Below are 25,642 nucleotides of genomic sequence, written 5' to 3' on the forward strand. Positions count from 1 at the left end.
ATGAAATTAAAACCACATTGACCTCATGGCTGTTGTTACAGGTTGCCTGTCCTTAGTGTACACAGATTTAGCCTTCTGAGGAAAAGGTCACAGACTCTATTTAGGTGTCTTTTCAGCCTATGGCCTTAGAAGGGTTAGGTATATATGAAATTGCCACCTACTTGTCCCTTAAAGAAGTCCTCCACACCCATTTCAATGAAACTGTCTCTTTCCATGGTCTAGCATCCTTGGTTTGAAAAAGCAATGAACAAAACTAATATCCCCTTTGCCGGTATTAAGTTGACATTGTATGCGTTGCTTGCTTTGTTTTGTTTTTAAAAGGCAAGAAGTAAAATATTTCTGCTAGCAGGGCATGTAAAAGATTGTTGCTTTTCTGACCTCCTTATTATATTAATAAAAGCTAGGAAGACTTCTGTAGTGGTGGGAGATCATATGCAGGCTGCTTCCAAAACACAAAGCACTTACTTGCAGAACTAGTAAACCACAAAGCTTAAGATCTTGAAATGTAAATAGGAAGTTGGAGAGTTTACTTTAGAGCCAGCAGTGGTGAGTCTGTATAATGTTTATTTCTGCTTGCCTCCCAGCCTTTCCTAAAGCTTGGCAGAGATGAAAGGGAGGCTTTCTCAGTAAATGAGTTATTAAAAGTTTCTGTTATGAGCAGGGTTCCTTTGTTCCTGGCCTGACACAATTCAAAGCTCCAGGTATGCCCTGGTGACTGGAAGAATGGGACGCTGCTATTGAATGTATGCTTGTCAGAGACACCCCATGGCTTTGCATGATAAACCTGTTCAAGGGACTGTAGCTGAAAGCAATACAGTGTCTATTGTACAGAAACTAGAGAATGCTTAGTGACAGAAAACTCTGCAGTCAACCCTTTTTCCCTTTTGTGAACAGATAGTTTGAATTCAAAAAGTAGATGTGGACAGAATTAATGCTTTGAAAAATTCTCTGCTTGGAGACTTAAGTGAAGGCTATTATTCCAAATGCATCTCACTGACATCAGTGATAACACTTGCTTTGAAAATTCAGACGCAGACATAGTGGTTTCCATGCTGGAGCTAACTACAAGCTGCCCTGTGTAATACAGAGCCATGTGTCGAGGTGTTGGATTTATAATACTGAATGTTTCTGCAGTGTCTTTGGTGGTCTTGGGGTTCTTTGCAACAGTGAATGAATGGAGTAAGAGAGTAGGAGCTGCTGTTCTAATTTTACTAGATGGGACACAGAGGTACTTGATAGTTTAGTAGGTTTAAAATTGTTGTATTTTTACTTTTACAACCTATAGCTATCCAGTACTTTGGGAGTCTATGACATCTGAGTTAGAAATTATACCTTGCATGCTGCAAAGATCTTCAGTGGTCTGAACTGACAGCATTTACATGCACCAGGCAATAGTATATTGCACTATAGTGTTAACCAGACACCTGTTTTCTTCTTTCCTTGGATTTTCTATTCTTTTTGATGTCAACACAAAGGATATAAAGGCTTAAACTGAGCTTCTTCCAGGTCCGACTGCTAATAGGGCTCCTCTTCTGTCCCTCACTCTTTTTTCCCACATTTTGCCTTAGAAAGGGTGAGCAAGAGAGACTGACCTTCTTGAGTACTTATGTTGACATTAGTAAGATTTATCTGGTCTGGCTGCCAGAAATACTGAGCTGCTTAATTTGGGCCTCTCTGCTTAAAGCACTGTGAGACTGAAGGTTACTTGTTAGGATCTAGCTCTAGAAGGTAGTGCCTTACACCTTTATTTCCTAACTCTAACAGTTTTATGTTTTAATAGGGTTTGGGGGATTTTATTTCTTCCATTGTAGGAAGGTGGTTGCATTCTAGATTCTGTAGCGAAGAAAGTTATAAAATTGTTTTCCTTCATTGATGTTCAGATGGTATAACATCACTCCATTGCAGGGGACAAGACAAAGCAACTTCATTTTGATTTGTTCTTTATATATTGTTTTTCTTGGGTTTTGTTCACAAACGTCAAGCAGCAGCTGCAGCCCTTCGTTGTAACAGATTTTTGTTCTTTCCTTTTCTGTAGTCTTCTAAGTGATGATATTAGATTTGACAGGTACAGCACTCTCATCAACACTGCAAACTAACCACTTGTGATTGCTCCTCCCTAGACCCAGAAGAATCTATTGACCTGAAGCCCACAGTCTTGAGCAAACCCAAGTTCTTTCTGGAGATTTTTGTACTGAGGAGAGCTTGATAGGGGATTTCTCTCAGATCACAGGCACATTTAAGTATAATAAATGGCCTTTCAGATCCTTTGTTTATCTTGGTTTTGTAAGCATGAATTTATTAAACAGCCTGTTTATTCTGTGTGTCCAGATCTCATGGTGAGCAAAAAGGACTCTTTTTTGTGCTCCTTTTCTTAGCAGATCTTAACTGAACTGTAAAGAACAATTGCAATACAAATGAGATATGATAGGGAATGTTCTTGGTCACCTGTTAGGTTGTCTCTGGGCCCTGAAACAGTGAAGTACAATTTTCAAGGAAGTAGAATAATTGTATGAAAAACAACTAAATAGTTTTCTGTTGGGAAATTTTTAAATGGGCCTAGTGGTGGACTTGGTATAGTAAGGTTAGTGGTTGGACTTGATGATCTTGGAGGTCTTTTCCAACAAAAATGATTCTATGATTCTACATTTGCAATGAATAGAGTGGAATTTGGGCTCAGAATCCCAGATTTTGTTTAGTCTTGGTGTTTTGTTAGATGATTCTGTCACGTTGTTGCTTTTGCTTAGTTTACTTACTGGCAATAGGGACATGAAGATGAAGCTGTTCTAATGAAAGCTGTGGTGTGTGACTGCTGGGTATTAAGAATTCTGTGGTCCAAGGTGGTACAGGTGCAGTGGCATTTGTGATCATCTCTTTACTTTTCTTAACATCATGTTCCTCAGTCAGGCAGCCTTAGTCACTGTGTGGGCAGTAGGCCTCTTTCTAAGGCCTTTTTTTCAACTTCCCGTTTCCTATTTTATTCAGCCTCTATGAATCAGTAGTTCTTCATCTGGTTTTCCTTTTGCTGCTCCAGCCTTGGGTAGGCGAAGATCTTACACAGGGACAAGTTTGGGTTTTGGCTTTTTTTAAGGAGAAAGTAAATCTCTTCTCATATAATCATGCTGGAAGCAAAATGAGGAGAAGCATTAGCTGCTGCTTTTCTCCCAGTGTCAGCCAGGAATCACCGTTTGCGCTGAGTTCATTGTTTATAACTGTGGGTGAAGGCCTGAGGTCCCCTCTCAGTGTTTACTCTGTCCTTGGGAGTTTGTCTTAGTAAGTAAGGGCTGAATAAACACCAAGTAAGGTTCTCAGGATTTACCCATTTAGTTATTCAAATGTTTAAAAATTATGTTTTAAATAGTGTGTGCTAGCATCTCCCATATAATGTAAATCTGCTTGCAGGAACTCGTGGATATTGCAGGAGAAGATTTATTTTACCTATAAGTATGAAACTATTGTGGCAGTGGCCTTCACTAATAGAGAAGAAATGCTTACCTAATGGTGAAAAAGGAAAATAAATCTCTAAATGTATTATGCAATAAATAAATGAGAAAGACCTTAAAGTACATGGGAAGGGCATCCAGAGTATATAAATATACCAGCCCTCACCCAAAAAGGTTTTGGGTTTCCTTGGTATTTCCCATTGAGGTTTCAAAGAATAATTATCCTCCGTAAATATTAAGGTTAGGAATAGTATCTGCATGTCAAAAATCCGTGAGTTTCCTGTTTAAATGCCACATCTGAATGTTCTTTCCCACCTTGAATTTCTGTCACATCAACTGCTAAGCTCCAAGTTCTTCAGGACTGTCAACATCTGATACAACAAATTGGACTGAGGTCATCAAAACTTGGACTATTTCACATGCATCTTAGAGATAACTATAAAAGCACTTTGCAAGTGAAGACAAGGGTCTTGCAACACCAATCTTGAGGAAAGTTTGAGACAGGACAGCTCGTTATCTTCCTACAATTCACAATTCTGCTATTAACTGTCTGGAAAAGGAAAAAGGTCAGTGCTAGAAACCTCTTATAGATACTGTTTGTTCCTGTGCTGGCCCAGCATGTCACAATAGCTGTGACAAGGTGACAAGAACTGGTCTGCTTTGGCCTTGTGGATTCTCATTCTCTGGAGACTTTTAAAACCCAGCTGGATGTGTTCCTGTGTGGCCTGCCCTAGGTGATCCTGGTTTAGCAGGGGGATTAGACTCAATGATCTCTGGAGGTCGCTTCTAACCTCGAACATTCTGTGATTACAAAGATTGGCTGGGAGGCTAGATGGGCTTTTCTTAAGTATCATTTGGAGGTGGAGTTCTTTCTGTATCTGGTGAGTGAGGTACAGCATCCACCAGTATTTGTGACACATTTATTCCATGTGCGCAGTTCCAATATCTGAAGAATTCCTACGGGAGGGCTGGAGAGGAACGTTTCATAAGGGTGTCTAGTAGTAGGACAAGGGGGAATGATTTGAAGCTGAGTAAGAGTAGCTTTAGACTGGATCTTAGGAAAAATGTCTTCAATACAAGGGTGGTGAAACTCTGGAATAGGTTGACCAGGGAGGTTGTGGATGCCTCTTCCCTGGGGGTCTTCAAGGCCAGGTTGGATGAGGCCTTGAGCAGCCGACTCTGGTTGAGAAGCGTCCCTGTCCTTAGCAGCGAAGTTGGAGTAGATGATCTGTGAGGTCCCTTCCAACCTAAGCCTTTCTATGATTCTGAGGAGGAATTACACTGTGTTACTTTCTTCTTCTCTAAGCCACTTACTACTGGCCATTGTTAACAACAGGTTAGCAGGCTGTGTGGATCTTCGGTTGGATTTTTTTTTTTTTTAAACTTTGAGAAGAGTTAGCTCCTCTTGTGATAGGCTTTCAGGAATTTAATTTACTATAGCTGCAAATTTTAGTGTTAAAAAGTGTGTATTTAGAATGGCCTGCAGTTAGTTGTCTGTGCCGGAAGATTTATAATCTTCAGATAAACTGGCATTTTGTGACAGTGAGTATCTATCATTGGAAGAGAAGTAAAAATAAATGGGTGATATAAATTGTTCTGGATCTTTTGAGGGCCTGTATCCCCAGTGAGCTATTGTTGTGAGAGACGCAGAAGTAACTGCTGTGAGTCATGGAGCAGTGTTGCTTTAGCAGGGGACATAATAGCACTTCAGCAGAGGACACAAGTAGTAGTGTAACCAGACAACCTTTCAGTCCATTTATCAAAACACTTGTAGTTGCCATTTCAAGGAAGGCGACACAGTAAATATGAGGGGGAAAAAAAAAGGTTAATCTGTATATCTGTACCCAGACATTTCACTAAATAAAAGAATAAAATAAATCAATGCAGAGCTGCTAGTGCTTAAGTGCTTAGAGAAAGCTTTTGAATCTATCACAAATGTAGGCTGCTTTGGTTTTTTTCTGGTTTGGACCTTGAAAACAATTTGACAAATCAAAGGTATTTTGCCAATTTATGTAAGAAACCTTGACCTTTGGGAATACAAAGAAAAGATGATATGCTGCTGTGCATATATACTTTCTCAAGCTGAAACACCAAATGTGCTCAGTGTTAATTGGACACTGAAAGGCACAAGTAAATGTATGTGAACATTCAAGCTTGGAACAGTCAAAATTCATCTAGTTTAAAGGTTTTGTTTCAAAGCTGCACGTTCATTCAGTGTCCTTGATAAGACGTTTGAACTTCTTGCATCCCTGCAAGATGGAAAAGCAGATGGAAATGGTGGACATTGAATGAGTCTGGAATGATTACTCATTAAATCATTCTTATTTAACTTCTTCCAGAGCTGAAACTCTCAAGTTGTACCAGACTTAGTTCCAAGTTTACTTCCTTGAATAAACACAGGAGGGTAACCTCACACCCAAGGAATAAAAACTTAGAGACATGCAGATTTTCTATTGAGGTTTTTCTGTTTCTGGGGAGAGCGAGCACGGGGACAGTTTTAGAAATGGATGCTGTGCTTAGACTTGTCTCTGTTCCCTGTTGTGGTCTCCTCCTGACCTGTCTCGTATGTGACTGAATGACCTAGCAGCTAATCTGAAACTGCTCTCTAGACCCTTCTGCTTTCTCCTTGTGCTGTTAAAGAAGTTGTTTGATCCACTTGCCTCAGATTCTCTCTGGGACAGATCTCAGTTTCTTGCGTCCAGTGTCTCAGCCATCCGACAGTTCCTCATAAACCTCTGCTTTCTCCAAAGAAACAAGGAAACAAGTACATCTACCCCTCTAACATCTTTTATAATAATTTTAGAAAATCATCTGTTCAATCACAAGCAGCCTCCCCCGCCCATTTGTCTCAGAAGACCTTTTCTACCATCTTGGGTTTTGTTGACTCATCCCTTTATAACAGGAGTCTCAGGGTCCAGCTTTCAAGATGGTAGAGCTACGAAAGCTGTCATTCTTTTCCATCATATATGAGGTTAGTAATCCTGATTTACATTACTTCCTTTTTTTTTTTTTTGGGTTCATGGATGGATTACATAAATGCAAATATTAGAGTCTCTTGCTCACAGCGGATCAGTGAAATAAACACTCCCTGGCCAGAAGATCACTGGCAGCTCTCTACGGATCTCCTGGAAGGTTGAGAAGTTTGTGTTTATTCCAGAACACTGATCTTTTTGTTTCCCCCCTGTAATTTTAGTTTGTCTCACCAAGTGGCTGCAGGTAGCATGATAGGGTGATTACTTAATGCTTCTGATACAGACATCTTTAAGTCACACTCCCTTTCTAGCTTATGCATTTCAGTGCCCAACTTCCAAGCGCTTGTGTGCTACTACAGCTCACATCTTTTGCAAATAGCATCTATATTTCAGCAAACAATCAAAACATGTCTTGAGAAACACTTTGTTCAGATGTGGCCCTCTCAGCTTCTGTGGCCAGAGCACTCGTGGGTAAAGATAAGATGAGGTGGCTGAGAGATGCGTTGCATCTCCTAACACTCCCTTGCACCTTTTTACTGTGGAGCATCATCTGCTTTTAAACAGTGGGTCATGGATCATGTGTTTGTGATATCTCTAACCCTTCTCACAACTCCTTTGTTATGGCATAAAGAGAGATAATTTAGGTTGTAGGCTGTCTCTTAGGCCCTTATCAAAATACATACAAGAACAGACTTCATATGCACAGATAGGAGAAAATGGGAAGGAGCTACAAGGACATTGCTGGTAGCCTTGTGAGGCTTCGGTGGCTAAGTGTCGTACATTGCTTGGATTTCAGTACCATTTCTGTTCTGGAGCACCCACTCTGGTTCTGTTCTTGTGAGGAGAAAATTAACTGTGAAGGTTTAATGCACCCCTAAATGCATTGAACTTGACTTTCTTACAGTTGAGTTTTCCTTGCCTTGATGAGGTAGACAATGTATAATGAAAATAAAATACATTTTATCTTACTTGATTTAATCAGGTCTGAATTTTATTTCTCTCTCTCTCTCTGTCTCTCATTTTACTAACATCTTTTCCGGGCTGAAAATGAAAAATTTATGAAAATAGTTTTTTGGGTTTTTTTGGCAGAGAAGTGATATTTTATTAACATTTAATCATTCAAAAATAGCTAACAGTAAGGCAAACAAAATTAAGAGTATTTTACTACCAGTATAATTTATATTCTGCTTTTGAATTGGAGTTTTGAGTGCAAAGAGAGGAAGTCAGAAGTTTACAGTAGGAGAGGTAGCTACCAGCCTTGCACTGCATTTCTCTCAGGAAAATGTCAGAATTTAATAATATGAAAAAAAAAATTAAAACCAATCTCAGTTGTCTGGCTTTGCTGGTTAATATTTGAAGGCTGGTATTGCAAGCTTCTTTTACAATATTACTATTGAAATAAAACAGAAAAAAAAAGACAATTTTAAAATCCTTTGTTATGATCAAGTAATAAGAGTACAAGCAGATGAAGAAATTAAGAATCATCTGCAATGTGCATTTGCACAGTGTCAGCAGCTCTGCAGCAGCACTCCTGGCCCTGGTTTCCTGTGGAATGTGCAAGGTCCCTGGGATCTGTCACATGATGCACCACAGGAAGATGATGAGTAGAGGTGGTTTTGCTGGGCAGCTGACCTCCTGGTTTTGCCCATAATAATTTATTCATGTGGCTGCACCCTAAGACATACTAATACCACACATAGCTTTGGCTGAAAACTGATGCAGCATATTGGAAAACAGCATAAAATACCCAAAGCCAGCTCAGATGAAGAGGCTGGACCTGGACTGCTATATAGAGGGGTCTGTAGCTCTTTTAAGGAGTACAGTGAGTTGGTTAAGCCCCACAGCAACCGTTCTCAGAAGGTTTTCTCAGAAATGCAAGTTCAAACTGGCTTCTGGTGACAGACCTTCAGAAAGGCTGTGTAGACAAGTGCCATTTGTGACCTCTCACGTTCCTTGCTCTTGCCAAGGGCCTGGTCTGTTGCATTTTAAGAGGTAAAATAGAATACAGCTCAGTAAAACAGATGGGGTTTTCTCATCTTGATATTATTGGGTTTTATTATTTTTAAGCAATATTTCAATTGATGTGTTCAACTGTTTTGGGAACCAAGGTCCTCTAGGTAAGGGGGAAAACCCTTAAACAATGTCTTAGCTTCTGCTGGTTGTTACTGAATATGGCAAAGAAACTTTCCAGGAGTGATGCCAGTGTTATAAAGTAGGCATTTCTTTACTGATGGCTGGACACACAGGGGGATCATTCCATCCAGGTGTGTGCTGAACAAACATTGTACAGAGAATATATGTTGATATTCTATGAATATGCACTATTTTTCTGAGAACTAATTAGCATATTCATACATTTCCCTGGAACTCATTCATATATGCAACCAACACCTTGCATGTCTTCCTTAGGTTGCTTGACATGATTCTCACACCTGAGCAGCCCCAAGGCCAGCCTTGACCAATTTGCTTTCTCTTAGCTTCCTGTCCTTATGCCCTTGGTAGCACAGGCTCCCTTTTTCCCCCCTTATCTTCCTTCTCTGCAGTCTTGATTGCATGAGTTCCTTTTACCTTATCAAGCTCAGCAGTGCTTATCTATTCAGCCTAGCAAGCATCCTTAGGTATATATCTCTTTAAGAATTGTTTGTGCTTTTCTACATGGTATCATGGTCAATTAGTTTTAAAGAAGGAAACATTTGAGTATGAGGAGCATGTCTAGTAAAGTCATGTCCAGTTCTCAGTTTTTGAGGTGTGATGCTCTTAGAGACAGAGCACTGCCTTCAGGAGCTGTCTTCAAGAAGTCTCTTGTTCCTTACTTTTTAGAAATGTAGATGAACATGCAGAAGCAGGCAGATTCGTTCTTCTGTATCCAAGTGTCTTCTGTCTTCATTTGAAGAGTTCTCTCACCTGTATGCACATTTGCTAGCATTCTTAATAACAGAAACAAAAAAACCAGGGCCAGTGTACTTCTAAAGGTTAGGTGTCCAAGTCCATATTTGGTATCTGAACAGCTGGCTTCATCTTCTAAGTTCTTGGGCCAAAAATCACTTGGAAATGTGAATCGTTGGCTCTTCTGAAAATCAGACCACTCATTTGTCTAAATACAAGTGTTAGTTTAGCTCTTCAGACAGTAAAAATCAACATTTCTCCATGGAAGCTGATGTAACCATCAATGTGCTGGTTGTACAAGTTTAGGCTTTGGCTCCCAAGGCACTGGTCCAGATTAATTTCTCTTTATACCCATAAATATAAATAAAGCACAAGCTCAATAACTAATATTATTGTGATTCAACATTTTCTTTCATTAAAAATCTTAAGATTTAAGAATTTTTCAAATACCTTTCCTCCTTCAGCCTCACAGTGGAAATATTTAATAATCTCAGCGAAGTTTTCCTCTAATTAATTCTTAGATATATAGCCAAGTTGTGCAGTATGTAGTCCCACTGCATAACTCACCTGAAATATTTTCAGAGATGAGGCAATCAAGCTGCCCTGGGAATGTGGTTTCTTTAACTGGGCATTAATCACATACCTTGTTTGGTCTATGGTTTCTAGACCAGTTAATGTTTTATGGCAAATTGAGAAAATTAGAAATAGTTCTGCATGCATGTCATTCACATTTTGCTGCCCTTCTCATAAGGGTTACTATTAGGAGCAAGAGGTAACAGTAGTCCCTAAGAATTCATCTGTGTCTCCTAATTTTAGGTTGTGCTGAATGTTTTGTCCAGAAAATAACCAACTGGAATTGGCATCGGAATATGAGCTCCAAATTTTCATCCAAAATTTCAGATCCCAGTCTGCATTTTGATATAGGTTTTGAATTCTGGGAATTTTTACTGAAGGGTATTGTTGTGGTTATGATTGGGTTGATTTTTGTTACATAAGTTTGTGTTAATAATATTGTCCTACCTCTGTTGTGGATGTGCTGCACTTGGAACCTTGCTGATCTGCTGGACTGAAATGTGCTGGACCTGTGTTCTTGATCCTACTGTGGTGTGTAAATAAGTAATATCTTTGTCTTCTCTCACAGCCTCTCAGTTATCCTTTCTGGGTGTAAACTCTCCTCTGAGACTCCTCAAGCCAAATGTCTCAGGCCCTAAGAACTAGATAGACATACATGCATCTGGCAGAGCTCCAGTCCTGCCAGCAGTCACCAGTGACACTGGCCTCCCATAAGAGCAGAGGCAGTGAGGGGACATGGGTGACATAACATGTCTTTATTACAGCCAACACAAAGGAAACCAACTTGTGCAAAAACCAATATTGAGTACGTTTCTATTTCAACTTTCCTGCTGCAGGCTACCTCTGTCTGTAAGTTTATGCTCTGGGCAGCACCCAGAACCCTTTGATTCTCTTGCATAGTTTCTTCTGCTTTGGATGATATTTGCCTTTCTGTCTGTCTCATTCAAATTTACTTGGCTCCACAGTCAGAAGTCTTATTTTGCAGTATTTTACATTTCAAAAGTATTACCTGATGCCTTGGAATAATTTTTGTTTTGTTGTACAACCACCATAGACATAATTGGACAATTTTGTTTCTCTTTGATTCATTCTGTTGCTATTCTCGTAACTAAATGGGAGTCTCTAAGGTTTAGTAACTATCAAGGTTGCTGGGTCTGGTAAACTCATGACATAGCCTTGGCCACAAATGATGGAGCACATATTCAGCAAGGCATTTATGAAAGTGATTTCATACATAACCCAGAATTCTTCAACTGCATGTAAACAGATTACCAAAATCATCTGTGGATGGATGTGCACAGGCAGAATCCTGAAGTCCACATTCTAGATCCTCTGTTGTTGTTGTTCAAATAACTTCCATGCTTTCAGTGGGATAAAGTCAGCTCTGTACACAAGTGCTTGTGGCCTAGTCTTAATACCATTGCAGAGCAACTCTGTCACTGTGGATGCCCAAGGGATGCCAACCCGTCACGTGGAAGAGAGCTATGTGACTTCTTGCCACCACAAACTATGCAGCTACATAGCAAACTGATGATGGCCAGGGCACATAAGCTTAAAATATAATCAAATAAATTGCTGGTGGTGTATGACCTATAGGAATTGGGATATTAATGTATTTTAATTTCCTTTGTGTTCTGAAGTATGTTTCTTGTGTTCCAAGACCATATTTTCTGAAATATGTTTTACGTCAGGCAAAAGCTTGAATGCTGTTATGTATTCGCGATGTAATTACTGCTAATAATAAATATATTTTAAGAAGTTGATTGTACTCACCAGAGGCTCAGACTAGAGAGTTTTCTCCAGAGTTATGGAGAAGCTTAGTTTTAAGCCCATTTGGTGCTTGAGAAATAATGTCAGGATGGCAGTTTTAGGGTAGGCATCAGTACACTGAAAATCCAATTGCGTGCTCCAACTCCACTCAATTAATACATAAACCACCAAAAAGTGCTGTTATTAAATCACACATTCAGTAGCTATTGCTATGACCTAAGTTTGAACCAGAAACCTAGAAATGAAACATTCTTGGGTTTCCCTTTGAATTCTCTACTTCTTTTATGAATCTCTTTCGTTCTTTGTCAGAGAGTTGTGGTCGAATAGCTATATAAGACCCATCTGTCAGCAGAAGCAAAATGATACAGTTTTCTTAATACAGGATTTTATGCATCAGTGTAAGACCCCTGAAGTGAATGAATGTCAGTATTCTCAAGCCACAGTCAGTCAGAAACTTTGAAAGTTAAAAGTTAAAAGTCAGCAGAGAAGTTAATGAAAGTATTTGACTTGTCAATGATCAAAGTCCAGAACTGTAAAGAGCATTTATTAGTTGATGACTGATACAGTGCTTTCCCTTGTTTCTTTCCCTACTCTCCATCAATATCTTAGATCTTTTTTCATACCTGCCTTGGTCTTACAAAAGCAGCTGTTATTCTGAATTTCTGGCTGTAGCAGCTGATAAGTGAGGTGATTTTCAAACACATTTTCTGACCCTAGCTTCTCATTAGCAAATGGTTCCTCTAAAACAGTTGTAAGAGTAGAATGAAGGCTTAATTTTCCTTGCGTATAAGTGAGTGTAAGTCAAGAAGAGTTCAACAGAAATTTTATTTTCTCTCTTTGTGTCAAACTGCAAGTAAGCACAGAATCTGGTAATGATCCCAGAATGCTGCCAGGTTTCAGAGACCGATTATTAGGAGCAGAAATGAAAATGGAAGAAGATGGATATATAGCTGCGTGGTGGACTCACTCAAAGGAAGGGATGCCATCCCAGAAATATCTTAACAGGCTTGAGAATTGGGCCAGTGAAAAAACTGTATGAGGTTCAACAAGTCACAGTGCTTGCGCAGTCCTGCATCTGGGTTGGGCCACTCCCAGGCACAAAATCCAGGCTGCTTGCAGAGTGGGTTGAGAGTAACTCTGAAGAAAGAGACTTGGGTGCATTGATGGAGAGCAGCGTGTTCATGCAGCCCAGAAGGCAAATCATGTCCTAGGCTGCATCGAAGAGGAGTCTGGCCAGTAGGTCAGGAAAGGTGATTCTGCCCCTTTACTCTGCTCTAGTGGGGTCTCACCTCAGATACTGCCTCCAGTTCTGGTGTTCCCATTGTAAAAAGGACACAGAGCTATTGGATTGAGTCCAGAGGAGGACTACGAAAGTGATCCAAGGGCTGGATCACCTCTGCTATGAGAATAGGCTGAGGGAGCTGGGGTTGTTCAGCCTGGAAAAGAGAAGATTGCAGGGGGACCTTAGAGCTGCCTTCAGTACCTGAAGGGATCCTACAGGAAGGCTGCAGAGGGAATTTTCATAAGTGTGTCTAGAGACAGGACAAGGAGTAATGGTTTGAAGCTGAGGGAGAGCAGGGTTAGACTTTAGACTGGATCTTAGGAAGAAGTTCTTCAGTACAAGAGCGATGAGACTTTGGAACAGGTTGCCCAGGGAGATTGTGGATGCCTCCTGCCTGGGGGTCTTCAAGGCCAGGTTAGATGAGGCCTGTAGCAGCTGAATCTAGTTGAGAGGCATAGATGTTCTCTGAGGTCCCTTCCAACCAATCTTTGATTCTATAATAGCAGTATATCTTTTTAGTGTAATGATTTCCTTTTCAGGTAATTCTCCAATAGCATTGCTGTAGGAAACTTGTGTAAGCCTCTACCAGCAACAGATGGTGTCAGCTAAGGAGGAAAATTCTGCTGAAATTCTTGCTTCCATAGAGCTGGTCTCAGCAGCGTGCTGTGTTTTATTTATCTTGTCTCTGATTGCTGTAACATTTACACAAAAGTGAGGAGGAAACACAAACATGTGCCTGATCATCATGGCTAGTCTAGCAAAAGCAAAGCTAAGTAAAATAAATCTCATGTTACAACTTGCTCATTTTATGAGATGGCTGGATGCTTAGGTGAATCTTGTCTGTGAAGGTCTGTGTTCTGTTCTGCTTCTTGTACCAAAGGACAGTCCTGAGAGCTGAGTTTAGTTTGGATTAAAGGCATTGACTCCTCTGCCTCACTTAGGTGAGCTGTAAGTTATTGGTAAACTAGTGGTAAGCAGTGCTTTTTGCCATGTTGACTTTTACAATAAAGGTGGAATTTTTTTTGGCCTGTTTTTGTTTTAGAGGGAGAGGCAAGTGGGAAGGGCTAAACTAAATTAAATATATTGCAGATCTCATATTAATGCCATTAAAGCAGGTCCTTTCAGACTACAGGTTCGTTTTATATGTTTCAAAGACATTTTTCATTTCTGTCACTGCCAGATGTACTGCTGATACCTTCTGATCTTAGGTAGTTTGACACTGATTTTCCTAGCACACGCCAGGGTTGAAATCTGGTCTGTAACTCATCCAAATGATCTATTCATAACAAAAAGTGCCTTCTGGCAGTTGCACCACAGCTGAATATTGTTAGGCTGAATTAATCATTTCATTTGTTTCTGATTGCTCTATAATGTTTACATATCTTACGTATTAGCATGATCTCTTATAAAGCACACACTCCCAGACAGAACTTTTTTCCTCCTTCTATTCCCTTTCTGAAGGTGTTGAACTCTTCTTCCCTTCAATGAACAGGAATTTTGGAAATGATTAATGCTCATCTCATGGGCTGAGCATTAGTAGGAATGGGCTGAGCAAGTAGGAATCTGTGTGTTGGGGAGACAGGGAAAGGTGACATTTTCCCATACAAAAGGATTCATCCCTATCCACAGACGGAATTACTGAGGTGGGATTGCTTGTCTAATGCTTCTCTAAGTATCATCACATACCAGGGCACTAGTCTCCATGTGAATATATTCAGCTAAAATCTTCAGAGGTGCTGCTTATGATGCAAAGTATGAATAGGTTCGTATTATTCTTATCTCCCATCATCTCATTCCTGCTGCAGTAATTGTCGTGCAGAGATTATTCTAAGGTGTAGCAGAGGGGATCTTCTCTTGTGTTTCAGCTTCACTACATGTAAAAAATAATAAATGTTAATATGCCTCGCAATAGGAGCGTATCACAGGATGAACTTAAGTCAAATAGAAGGCAGAAAATCTGAGGCTGCCTTTTGAGTTAATATTTTAACTTTCTAAGAGGGATGACATCTTATTTGTTTTAAAAATAAAAATCAGTTGCCTATAAATCTAAAACAGATGTTGTTTTTCGACTGAAAAGATTAAGGATTTTCTTAAGCTCATTAAAGAAAAAAATGACACCACATTGATCCTCCTATATCATCATAAGAATGTCTAAAGGCTGTGAAAAGGATATGGTATTAGTGCAACAAAAATAGCTCTGGGTCTGGCCAGTTGTGCTTATCTTCTGGGGTCTGTGGCAAGCTCTGTACTGTTTCTCCAACCTTAGGCGTATGTCTTGTTATGTGTTTTAGTGGGATGGGGTGGTTTGTATGCTCTGACTGAGCTGGGACTTTTTATGATGAGAATACAAGTGCCAGCTGCTGCATGGTTTGAAAAACTTAAACATCATCCAAATACTTCAAGAAGGGGAAATGGAAACCATTTGCTGTTTCTTATGCATATATCCATGGGAGATTGTTCACTGTTCTGCTTCTCAAAGATTGCATGTCTCTTTTGGGGAGTATGTTATTGCCCAATTTTCTCATCTTCCATGTGCACTAAAATTCAGAGTCTGCAAAATGTGTATTAAACTCTTGAAGGGGAAGGAGGAAATAGGATACTGATATGCTGTATCAGTAAAGCCCAACATGATAGCCCATGTTCTTTATTCCAGGTAAAAGTTCCTGCTGTCCTGTGCAACCTGCTCTAGATGAACCTGCTCTGGCAGGAGGATTGGACTTGATCTCCAGAGATCCCTCCACCCTTTACTATTCTGTGATGCCGTGAGGCAACAGACAACTCCCTCGTTTGCTCTGTTCATGTGTTGAAAGTTTGCTGGAATGTGTTCAAACAATACTTCAGTAGCAAGATGATAGTAAATTCTCAGTGTAATTTGAGAAGCAGTGAAATATCCTGTCCTGGCAAGTTCCTGGGGGTGTCCAAAATGCTAGGCCAGAAGGATTGGCTTAGGGAGAGTTTGGTCTTTTAATCACCTTAAACCTCTTAGTGTTATCAGACATGTAGGGAAGTTTGGTAAATAGTGGACTAATGATAGAAGCTGAAATATCTCTGCTGTGAGGATAGGCTGAGGGAGCTGGAGTTGTTCAGCCTGGGAACAGAAGACCCTGGGTGTACCTTAGAGCTGCCTTCCAGTGTCTAAAGGGATCCTACAGGAAGGCTGCAGAGGGACTTTTCATCAGGGTGTCTAGCAATAGGGTAAGGGGGAATGGTTTGAAGCTGAGGGAGAGTAGGGTTAGACTGAATCTTAGGAACAAGTTCTTCAGTAGAAGGGTGGTGAGACTCTGGAATAGGTTGCCCGGGGAGATTGTGGATGCCTCCCGCCTGGGGGTGTTGAAGGCCAGGTTAGATGAGACCTTTAGCAGCTGAGTCTAGTTGAGAGGCATCCCTGCCCATGGCAGGGAGGTTGGAGTAGATGATCTCTGAGGTGCCTTCCAGGCTGAGCCGTTTTAGGATTCTATGATTCTATGTATTAAGCTATATATCATGACATTTAGAATTTCCACTGATTTCACAAAGCATCTTTCTTCCTTTAAGATGTTTAGATTGACCCCTTCCTTCAGACCACACAGCAGTTGGAATTTAATCTTGAACCATTTGGTGTAGCAAAATTTTTCCTTCAGAAATCACAGTAGAGTGCAGTGTATTGCAAACTTTGCTTCATCAAAAATGGCTTGAGTTGAGACTTCAAAAAACCAGGCACCTTCTGCCCCAAATTTTCCTTTCTACCTATAGAGATGTGTTGTGTCCACAGCTATGGCATGGGATGTCTGGGTTCTCAGCTGTGTCCGTCACTAGTTCAGAGCAGATACTAAATTGCTCTTCTACTGTGTTTTTAGTAAGGTCAGTAATTGGTCTAAAAATCAGGTTGTTTTAGGAATTGCTTTCTGTTGCACTTCATTTTGTTGAAATTGTGAAAGAAGGCTTGCCCCATAGAAGTGTTGAAAACTCAAAGCCGTATTAATTTGTAGTTTTAAGAGAAAACAAAACAAAACCAAATGTCCCTGCAGTGTTCTTGACGTAGCTTCGTCTACTTGGAGTCATAAATGCCTTTTCAAATTCAGTGCAGCTATTCTTGCTCTGTAATGGCTTTAGTCAGCCAGAACCTTACGCAGACACACAGGCACATGTGCACACACATCTCTAGCACAAGCCAGTCAGCGTGTTAGGGCTGACAGGAGAGACCTGAGCAAGGTTCTCAGTTTTGTTAGATGTGTTCTGAAGAGAAATCAAGATCGCTTGACGCTGTGGTGATGTGTTTTGTGAAACCAGTTTGGGTTGCTTTGTTTCTCCTACTTAACTTCGTGACAGAAATCAGCTGTAATGTAAGTTTATGGCTGGAGCAGACTATTGTTTGTGCAGAAACCTCCCTGCTGGTGTATTTGCTAAACATGTGTGATGCACAAATGCCAGTAAACTGCATCTTGGAATATATTTCCTAGTTGCCAGCAAAAACTCTTTTTAAAGTTTGGTCTGTTTAACTATAGGGAGAACGTGCATCAAGTTTGACAGGAACAGTCCTGAATTTTTAATTATTCCTCCTCAAAACTATTTTGACGTCAAGTTGGGGCCTTATTGAAATTGGTAGCAAACCTTAAGCATCCTTCAATGGGTCTAGAATTTTGCTAATGAAGAGCAAGTTTTGCATATAAAAAAACCCCCATTGTTCCGTTGGCTAAGTCCTCTCTTTTTTGATGTTCCATCATTGCAAACATACAGACTTGTTTTGTTAGGGAAGTCTCTTGTTTCCTCCTCTTGGAGCACTTCCCACCTTCCAGAGAACAACAGTTGCAGATTTAACCATCCCGTTAAAGTGGACTACTGGGAATTGCATCATGTGATGGTGCAGGACTGCACTGCTCTTCTCCTTTCCCAGACAAATCATGTATACCTCCATTGGTCCTGGAAGAGAAAACATGAATCATGCTTCCAAGAGAAGCAGGTAGCCTGCCAGGGAATGGATGACCTGTCTTCTCCAGCCTCTTCTACAAGAATGATGTGTGTTCAACCAGTGCAGATTAGTCAACCCGTCCCTACAACAAGTACTAGCACCCAAGTTCCATGCCATGTGCTGTGCCTTAGTATCATGACTCCTTTGGCTTGCTTTCTGAACCAGAAGGAAGGTCTGGAAGGTCTGTCTATTCTACTGAAAGTGGAAGAGTTTTGTAAGAGGAAGGAAAATGCCCTCCACTCTTATAAACTGATCATTTGCATCTTCTGAAGCAGAGAAAGGAAATGAACCAGTGTCTCCCACATCCTGAGTGGTCTAACCACCGAAATATTGCACGGGAGCGGGATCTCACCGTACGCGTGGGTGGTGTATTTGTATGTAAGCAGTGAAATACAGTCCTCTTCGGTTTCTGGATGATAGTGCTTAGATATCTGCCCTGATGAAAGGGTTCACAGGTGTGAAGGAAGGAGTGGTATGTGTGAAGCTAAGCCTAAGTAAGAGGCAGAATCTAATGTTTATGCAGGCAAATATTTCCTGTTGGTTAACACAAGCAAATCCCCTTTTGCCCAGGCCATGTTTACACCTTCTACTCAAAGCTCGTAATATTCCTGACAGCACTGAGAGCACTGGAGCCTGGGGTTCCACTGCAAGCTTCAGGAGGTGATGGCAGTCTTGGGAGACCGTGAAGGATTCCCTTTTGCTTCTTAACTCTGAAACCAAACAGAATGAGTGCTGTGTGAGCACCAGGTGTCCATCACATTGGCTGTATATCCTGATACCAGCCAAACACAGTGTTGTATCCAACTGCTCAGCTGAAGGAAGGTGCTTTTCTGGAGAAATAAAGCAGTCTGAAGCAGTCTTTATCTCTCTCTCTGTAAAACACAGCTTCTGTTCCTGAAATTTCTCACTTTTTGCATGGCCAGAGCCAGCTGCTCTGTAAATGGGGATGAGTGGGGACAGTTGTGCGGTCAGTACCTGCAGCTGTGTGGTGTCGTTTAACAATAATTCAAATGGGGAAGATTTTTCTCCATGTTGTCCTCAGATACCGATGCATCTCTACTCATGTTGGTAACTCCAGTGGAGGAGCAGGAATAGTTTTCAGTTTTGGACTCTGATAGCTGTCAAACATCAGTTGTGAAGCACCTGCTTTAGCAAGTAGTTTGATTCACTGGAGTTTTCTCTTGCCTTTCCAGGTCAGTAAAACACCCATTTTTGTGCCTGGTGTTTGGGGACCTTATTTCTCTGCAATGGTACCTGGATTGTGGTTGAATGAGGGAGGTCAAAGTGCTACAGGAAAACTGGTAAGTGTTTGGAGACAGGCTCCAAGATGGAAGATCTGCTATAACTGCTGTCATTTGGGATAGCTTCACTGTCAATTCAGACAGAGCTGTGCCTAAAACATCTCCAGAAAATCATAGGAGATACCACGCTGCTGAAAACAAGAATAGTTGATTGTCTCTCTTACAAACTGTTAATTTGCATACTAAAAGGGGATTATATATGGGGCAGAGCACTAAGGGCATGTCTTCCTTTTATGATGATGATTATTGTTATTGCTTTACTGACAAAGAAGCATTCATTCTTTACTTGAGCAGGAGGCTGAGATAGACTCTGAGATAAAGAAAATGTGACATATTATATTATGTGGAACAATTGTGCTCACTGATGGGCATACATTAAAGACGTATTGTATGGCCAAAATAGTAATATTTCAACATGTCATCCTATCTAAATAGATACTGCATATACTGTCACTTCAGTTCTTTTCTTGACTGCAAAAAGTGTAATTGAATTTATTAAAAAAAAAAATTGGATTTTCTCAAAATTAATTTTCTTATTTACAAGGAGGCAGTCAGAAGTAGAACACTGATGTTAGGTTTAAAGAAAGGCTAGAAGGGTATGGAACAGTATTTAGGCTTGAGTCCAAAAGTGTCAGCAAGACTTAGGTGGCTACTCTACCCTGGAAGCTTCTGATGCTCCCTGTGTGTCTCCTTGCACAGTGTGTAAAATACTGTCTGCACTTAGGGGTGAGGTGCTGAGCTCCTCTTGAGAAACTGCTGGAGATGGGCCTAATCCTGTGGGTATCCTCTGTAAGCTCCCCAAACAGACACGTGGGTTTGGTCTTTCACAGATTACAGGTGTAATTGCTCTCTTACTCAAACCCAACACCACCCACCTTTTCAAAAGCCTAGTGGCTGGGGTACATGTCCAGGAAGTACTGGACTGGGGCATCACTGCATTTATACATTCCAGATGGAACAGTCACTGTATGAGAAACAGAAATAATCCTGGATCAGGAAACCCAGTCACACCCTCAGTGCTGAGCTATGAACTGATGTTCCCTCCTGTGTTCTCTCCTTGGCTACAGGAATCTGACATTCCTCTCTGTACAGTCATCCCTCTTCCTCTCCTGCAGCCTCTGTTTCCCATCTCCAACCAGCCTCAGCCTCACAGCTGAAGTACTTTTGCAGCAGGTGGGATGTGTGTGCTTTACCCTTGCAGGTCAAGATGTGGCTAGAACCAAAATGCCCCATTTTTACAGAATCATATCATAGAACCATAGAATGGTTTAGGGTGGAAGGAACCTTAAAGGTCATCTGGTTCCAACCCCCCTTGCCACAGGCCGGGACACCTTTTGCAAGATCAGGTTGCTCAAGGCTTCATCCAAGCTGGCCTTGAACACCTTCAGGAAGGGGGCATCCACAGCCCTATCCAGCCTGTTCCAGTGTCTCTGTAGTATCCAGTATCCACCCTAATATCCAGTCTCAGTCTGCCCTTTTATATGTAACTACTGCAACCAGATGTAAAATTACATTACTGCTTGTAACACCACCGCTTGAAAAGGGAAATGTTGTGCATTTCTTGGTAAGAACACTTTGGGAAGGATGGGTGCTTACTCCAAAGTGGGTAAAGACACTTAACTAAGCTCTAGAGAGGATTCAGCAAGTCAGTGCTTTTTCTTGGCTGGCTCAGGGTGGTTTCACACTTGAAATGGACTGTGAGATGTAGGGCATTTCAGAAAGATGATTTCAAAAATCCTTTCCATTCTAGTAGCAGAGAACAAAACACCCCTGAGTCACTAAAGAAATTGCTGGGGAAAATGTATGGTCTTGTTAGGACCCATAGCAGAAGTCAGCTCTGTTAGGTGTATCAGGGAAACTGTCTTAGTAAAACATTCTTAGAATATCTCATGTGGTTTTCTTGAGGCTGTGTGTACAGAAAACACACAGGGAGCCATAGGGGCAACCAGTGTCTGTGCATTGTGTGGAGGATAGGTTGCAGTCTTTGTCTTTGTAATTTTAAAGCTGTGGACTTTTTAAGATCATGTTTTCTCATACTTAAGTTTCCTAAAATAAACAAACAAACAATCAGACATGTTTTGGGATTCTTTTCATCTATGCCCACAGGTGAATTCTTTTCATGCAATTTCACCTGTCTGTTGAACTTCTTAAAAGTAAAACTGATAGAATTCCTTTAAAATTTTCTAATTATTTTCTTTTTCCATTGGTACAGATGCAAGAAAGATTTGTTGGATTTTGCAAACTGGTTTAGATAGGGTCCAAATGAAGAAGTGAGAACTCCCCTTGTGAAAAGAAAGGTTGTTTGTTTATTCTGTGGGATTTTGCACTGCATTTTCAAAATTTGTAGGAAGAAAGGTGTTGTACAACAGGGACAAATGGCACAACATCATTACCAGCTCTAAAATAAAGAATAGCAGGAAAGGGTTTCTAGATGTGATCCTCATGTGGCCATGTTTTGAATTCAAGAGATTTAAATATCTAACTTCATTACTTCTGTAACAGTTTTGTGTTGTTTTCATAGCGTGTACATACGTGATACTTATTTATAGATTTATTGCTGAGTTTATGAGCTGCTCCTATATTCTGCAGAGCTGATGCAAGACTGCAGACTTGAGCTTTGTTTTGAATGCATGCACATGTTTGAGTTTTGTGACTGCAGATCTCAGAAAAACAGGCACTGTTTTTATTGCTGGGTTCAGATGTATATGCTTCATTGCATGTTTTCCTACACTGGTTAAGGACTAGACTCATGCTATTAAAAATTAAATACCTAATGTGGTTTGCTGCCAATAGGTACTGCCAAATCTCCTCAGTACTTTTGAGTAGCTCCAGTTTTGCTTCCTTAGCTTTTACTGTCACCTCTGATGGGGTGTTATCAAGAGGCCACAAAACTTGATGAATTATTGCCCTAAAAGCCTGTGTCATTCTACCTGATACTTTGTGTTTGTGAGTAATGGTAGCCACTCTGGAGTGAAAGGACAAGCTGATTTATAAATTTAGTATAAGACAGAGCCTATAATATTGATCTTTTTTTGTAGCAATAATTGCTTCTCAGGGTATACATTTTGTTTCCTGCAATGAACACATGGAGCATCTATCAGGATGACAACACAGCTTGGGTTTTATTATAATAGTGTGAGAGATGAAGATGGAGGGATTTGGGCCAAGAAGATGTTCCTGGTAGAATTCCAATGAGGGTATGCATGCAAGAGAATGGGAGAGACTAGAGGACATGCTCTGAGGTAGTGCTGGACAGGAAATGAAATCATGCTTTCAGCTTACCCTTCTGACTGCGGAGCTGAATGCTTAGCATTTTGCCTGGTTTTGGTGCAGTGTTGGTTGGGTTTTCTCACTGTTGTGAAGCCAAATCCCAAATCCATTCATGTCAGTGGGAGTTCTGCCATTGGCTTCGCTAGGACTAGGACTTAGCGCCTCATGAGTAATTTAGAAGCTGCCTTGTCTTTTTAAGGTTATGATACCGTATTACCCTTTTCCAGGACCATGTTTTTCAGATGTAATCATCCAACAAATGTTGCTTTCCTCTTTTTCAGATAGATCACGTAGTCCGAGGCCATGTCGCCTTTCTGGAGCTACAATCAAAAGCTGCAGCCAGGTCACTCTTCTTGTTCCTTTATCACATACCTGCCTTACAAATTGATAGTGAACTCTATTCCTAGGACTGCAGAATTGCACTGCTGTATCCTTATGCTGAAACAGGGGAATTAACAGTCTGATAGTGGGTTGGAAGTATGTGCAAAGGCTTGCCAGGTGATTGCTCAAAGATGAAAGCTTCAAACTCCCCTCAGATACCTTTGGCATATCTAAGTGGTGATATTAACTTTCTGCTTTTCAACTTCTTTTATACCCAGCCCAGGGTATTTCTTGGAACAATAGCATCAGACCTTTATGCTTGGGCTAATGAGGTGTCTTAATTTGTAGGTGACACTGTTAAGCTCCAAGGATGAGATATAGCTTAATTAGGAATATATTATTCAATATCTCTGGAACAGTCATCTAAAGGAAGATAGAGCAACTGTATGAACAACTTCTGCATGGCAGCACAAATAGCACACAGAAACTCAGGGTGAATTTTCAGAGAAAAGTTAAGGCGTAGGAGTGAATTGGAGGTAACTCCAGGATTCTTTGAGCAGGAGGCTGTGTGCAGTGTGGAACTTCAGTTTGGTCTGCTTTAGAAGGGGATGAAGACAGTCCAGACACTTCTGTCAGATCTGGACTTTCTCAACCTATTTTGGCTTGGATTCCTTTTAAGATGGTTCGTGTCACTCCCAGAGAGATCTTAGCTGAACAGTTAGGCATACTGGATGAAAATTTGATTGTCTTTTAATTTCTTAGTTCTCAGATTAAAGAAAGAAAAAGAGCAAACTTGGCATTTTATCTCCAATTTATGACTCTGGTTTAAAAGACAAGGTTCAGCCCTGACAGATACATTAAGCACATGCAGTTACAGTTATTTTCAGTCCTCCCTGGGGATATGAGGCTACCTGGTTTCTCCGGATGACCCTTCCATGCATTATAGTACCCAGTGCCTAACTTGTTTGGTAAGAACTTGATGAGGATTCCAAGAAACATAGTGGACTTCATTCAATATGAAATGGATTCCTGCTTCCTAGAATTCTCTTTGTTGTTCTTCTTCAAAAAGAAAATCAGGATATAAATACATTTCTCTGTGTTTGGAATAAGGATTGATATGAGTTTGTTCCCAAAATGTAAGCTTCCAGGTCGTTTTTCTGATGTCCCCATATCAAGCACAATTAGTTTAGTTTGTAAGAGCAGGATAAACCATTTTTTTTCTGTTGGAAAAATGGGTATGTAATAGCTTATTTGTCTGTACTAGATTTCTTACTGAACTGACTGACCACAACTAATTCCATAGTGCAAAAAGCTTGGATTGTGATGTGGTTAGGACACTAGATAGAGAACATCTGGAATATAACTCCATGTGACTTGAGTGTATGGTGTCAGAACTTTGGATATGATTCTCCTGCAGTTAGTAAAAGTGTGAATAAAAAAGGTTATAATATTTTATGAAAAGGATGATAGTATTTTCAGAAATTATTTTGCTCACTGGTACTCTCCTAATGAAATGTTTGGATAGCTATAAATTTAATAAACAACTCTCTTACTAGCTCCCCTTACTCCCTTTCTCTCTAACCTTCTCAAATATTTGTTAAAGTAAAAATAATCATAATTACAATGCACACACCCAAAAGTCTGTAACTCTACAGTTGGAACTGAATTTGTCTTCTTATTTCTTCATTTCTTTCTACACATGGAGCAGAAGCTTCAGCCTTATCACAGGGACTAGATAGCAGTAGCTATACAAGTGTGAGGCGTTTTTCTAGTGGACAGTGTTGTCCTAAACATTGGATTATGTGTCTACTTACATTAAGTTATATACTTAATAATAGTGTGGCAGGTTTGGGGGGTTGGTAGTGACGATGATAAATTCTTTGCCTGAAAATCTCAGGAGAGTGTTTCAGAGAAACTGATTTTTTATGTTTAATATATTCCTGGTATGGGTTCAGCCATTGCAATTGGTCATTGAAAGAAAACAAACTACGAATTCCATACTTAAGTGTGCAGTTACAGATTGCCAGGTGCAACACTGTGAAGAGTTAAACTGATTTTGTTGTGACAAAAAGCATGTTTGGATCATGAAAAACTAATGTTCATGGTCACAAATCTGGGCCTCTGGCTTGCTGCTACCTTCCTAACCCTGTCTTTCCTTTCTCCCAGGCTCCTTATGCTGCTAAGAAGTAGGCTGAGCAACGTGACCTGCCTGCTGAGCAGCTGATCTCAGAAGCTTCACTATGCAGGCTTCTGTTGCTTTGCCTATATCAGGAACCAGAGTTTGCAAGCTGCATTTATCACTCTTCCAGTAATCTGTGGTAACTTGTTAGGGTGTGAGCGGCTTAGGCAGACTTGCCAGAAACCAGCTCCTACTGACCACTTGTGCTGAGGACCAGCCTGGTGTAACCCTCCCAGTACTATTCCTATGTTCTCTTCTCCCTTCTTTTACTGGAATTGGAGAGGGTTGAATTACATAAGCTGTAAATTTAGCGTTTGGTCTAACTAATGGATATACTCTGTGAGCAACAAACCTTGGGGGTTTAGGTGCAGTTCAGTGAGTTGCAGAAATTGCTGTGTGTACATCACCTTTGGTCTTCAACCTATGGATTGTCTAGGTCTGACATCTGCATCACTGATACATTAAATCCTGTATAGATAGACTAGACTAGGAACTTTTAAAAAAGAAATACTATGATCATTTATGCTTTAAAGCTCACAGAATCATGGAACGTACTCGGTTGGAAGAGACCTTCAAGATCATCCAGTCCAACCTTTGAATGCTTCATATACTTCTGTTTCCTAGAACCAGTTTCTAATCTTCTGGAGAAAAAAAAAACACATTTAAGTCTTTGACAGCAAAGATTATGTGCCCTTTGGCA

At 40.5% G+C, this 25,642-nt stretch overlaps 1 protein-coding gene across 2 annotated transcripts in view; it reads left to right on the top strand.

The window, feature by feature from the left end:
- Nucleotides 1–25,642, top strand: part of FGGY (FGGY carbohydrate kinase domain containing) — a 142,280-nt gene that overhangs the window by 74,191 nt on the left and 42,447 nt on the right. For both annotated transcript variants that reach the window (XM_054398381.1, XM_054398380.1), the window contains 2 exons: nt 19,065–19,172; nt 22,724–22,785. In XM_054398381.1, the coding sequence (XP_054254356.1) occupies nt 19,065–19,172; nt 22,724–22,785 (170 nt within the window). The remainder of the gene's footprint in view (nt 1–19,064; nt 19,173–22,723; nt 22,786–25,642) is intronic.

The sequence above is a fragment of the Indicator indicator genome, unplaced genomic scaffold, assembly GCF_027791375.1.
Source record: "Indicator indicator isolate 239-I01 unplaced genomic scaffold, UM_Iind_1.1 iindUn_scaffold_38, whole genome shotgun sequence".
NCBI classification, from domain to species: domain Eukaryota; kingdom Metazoa; phylum Chordata; class Aves; order Piciformes; family Indicatoridae; genus Indicator; species Indicator indicator.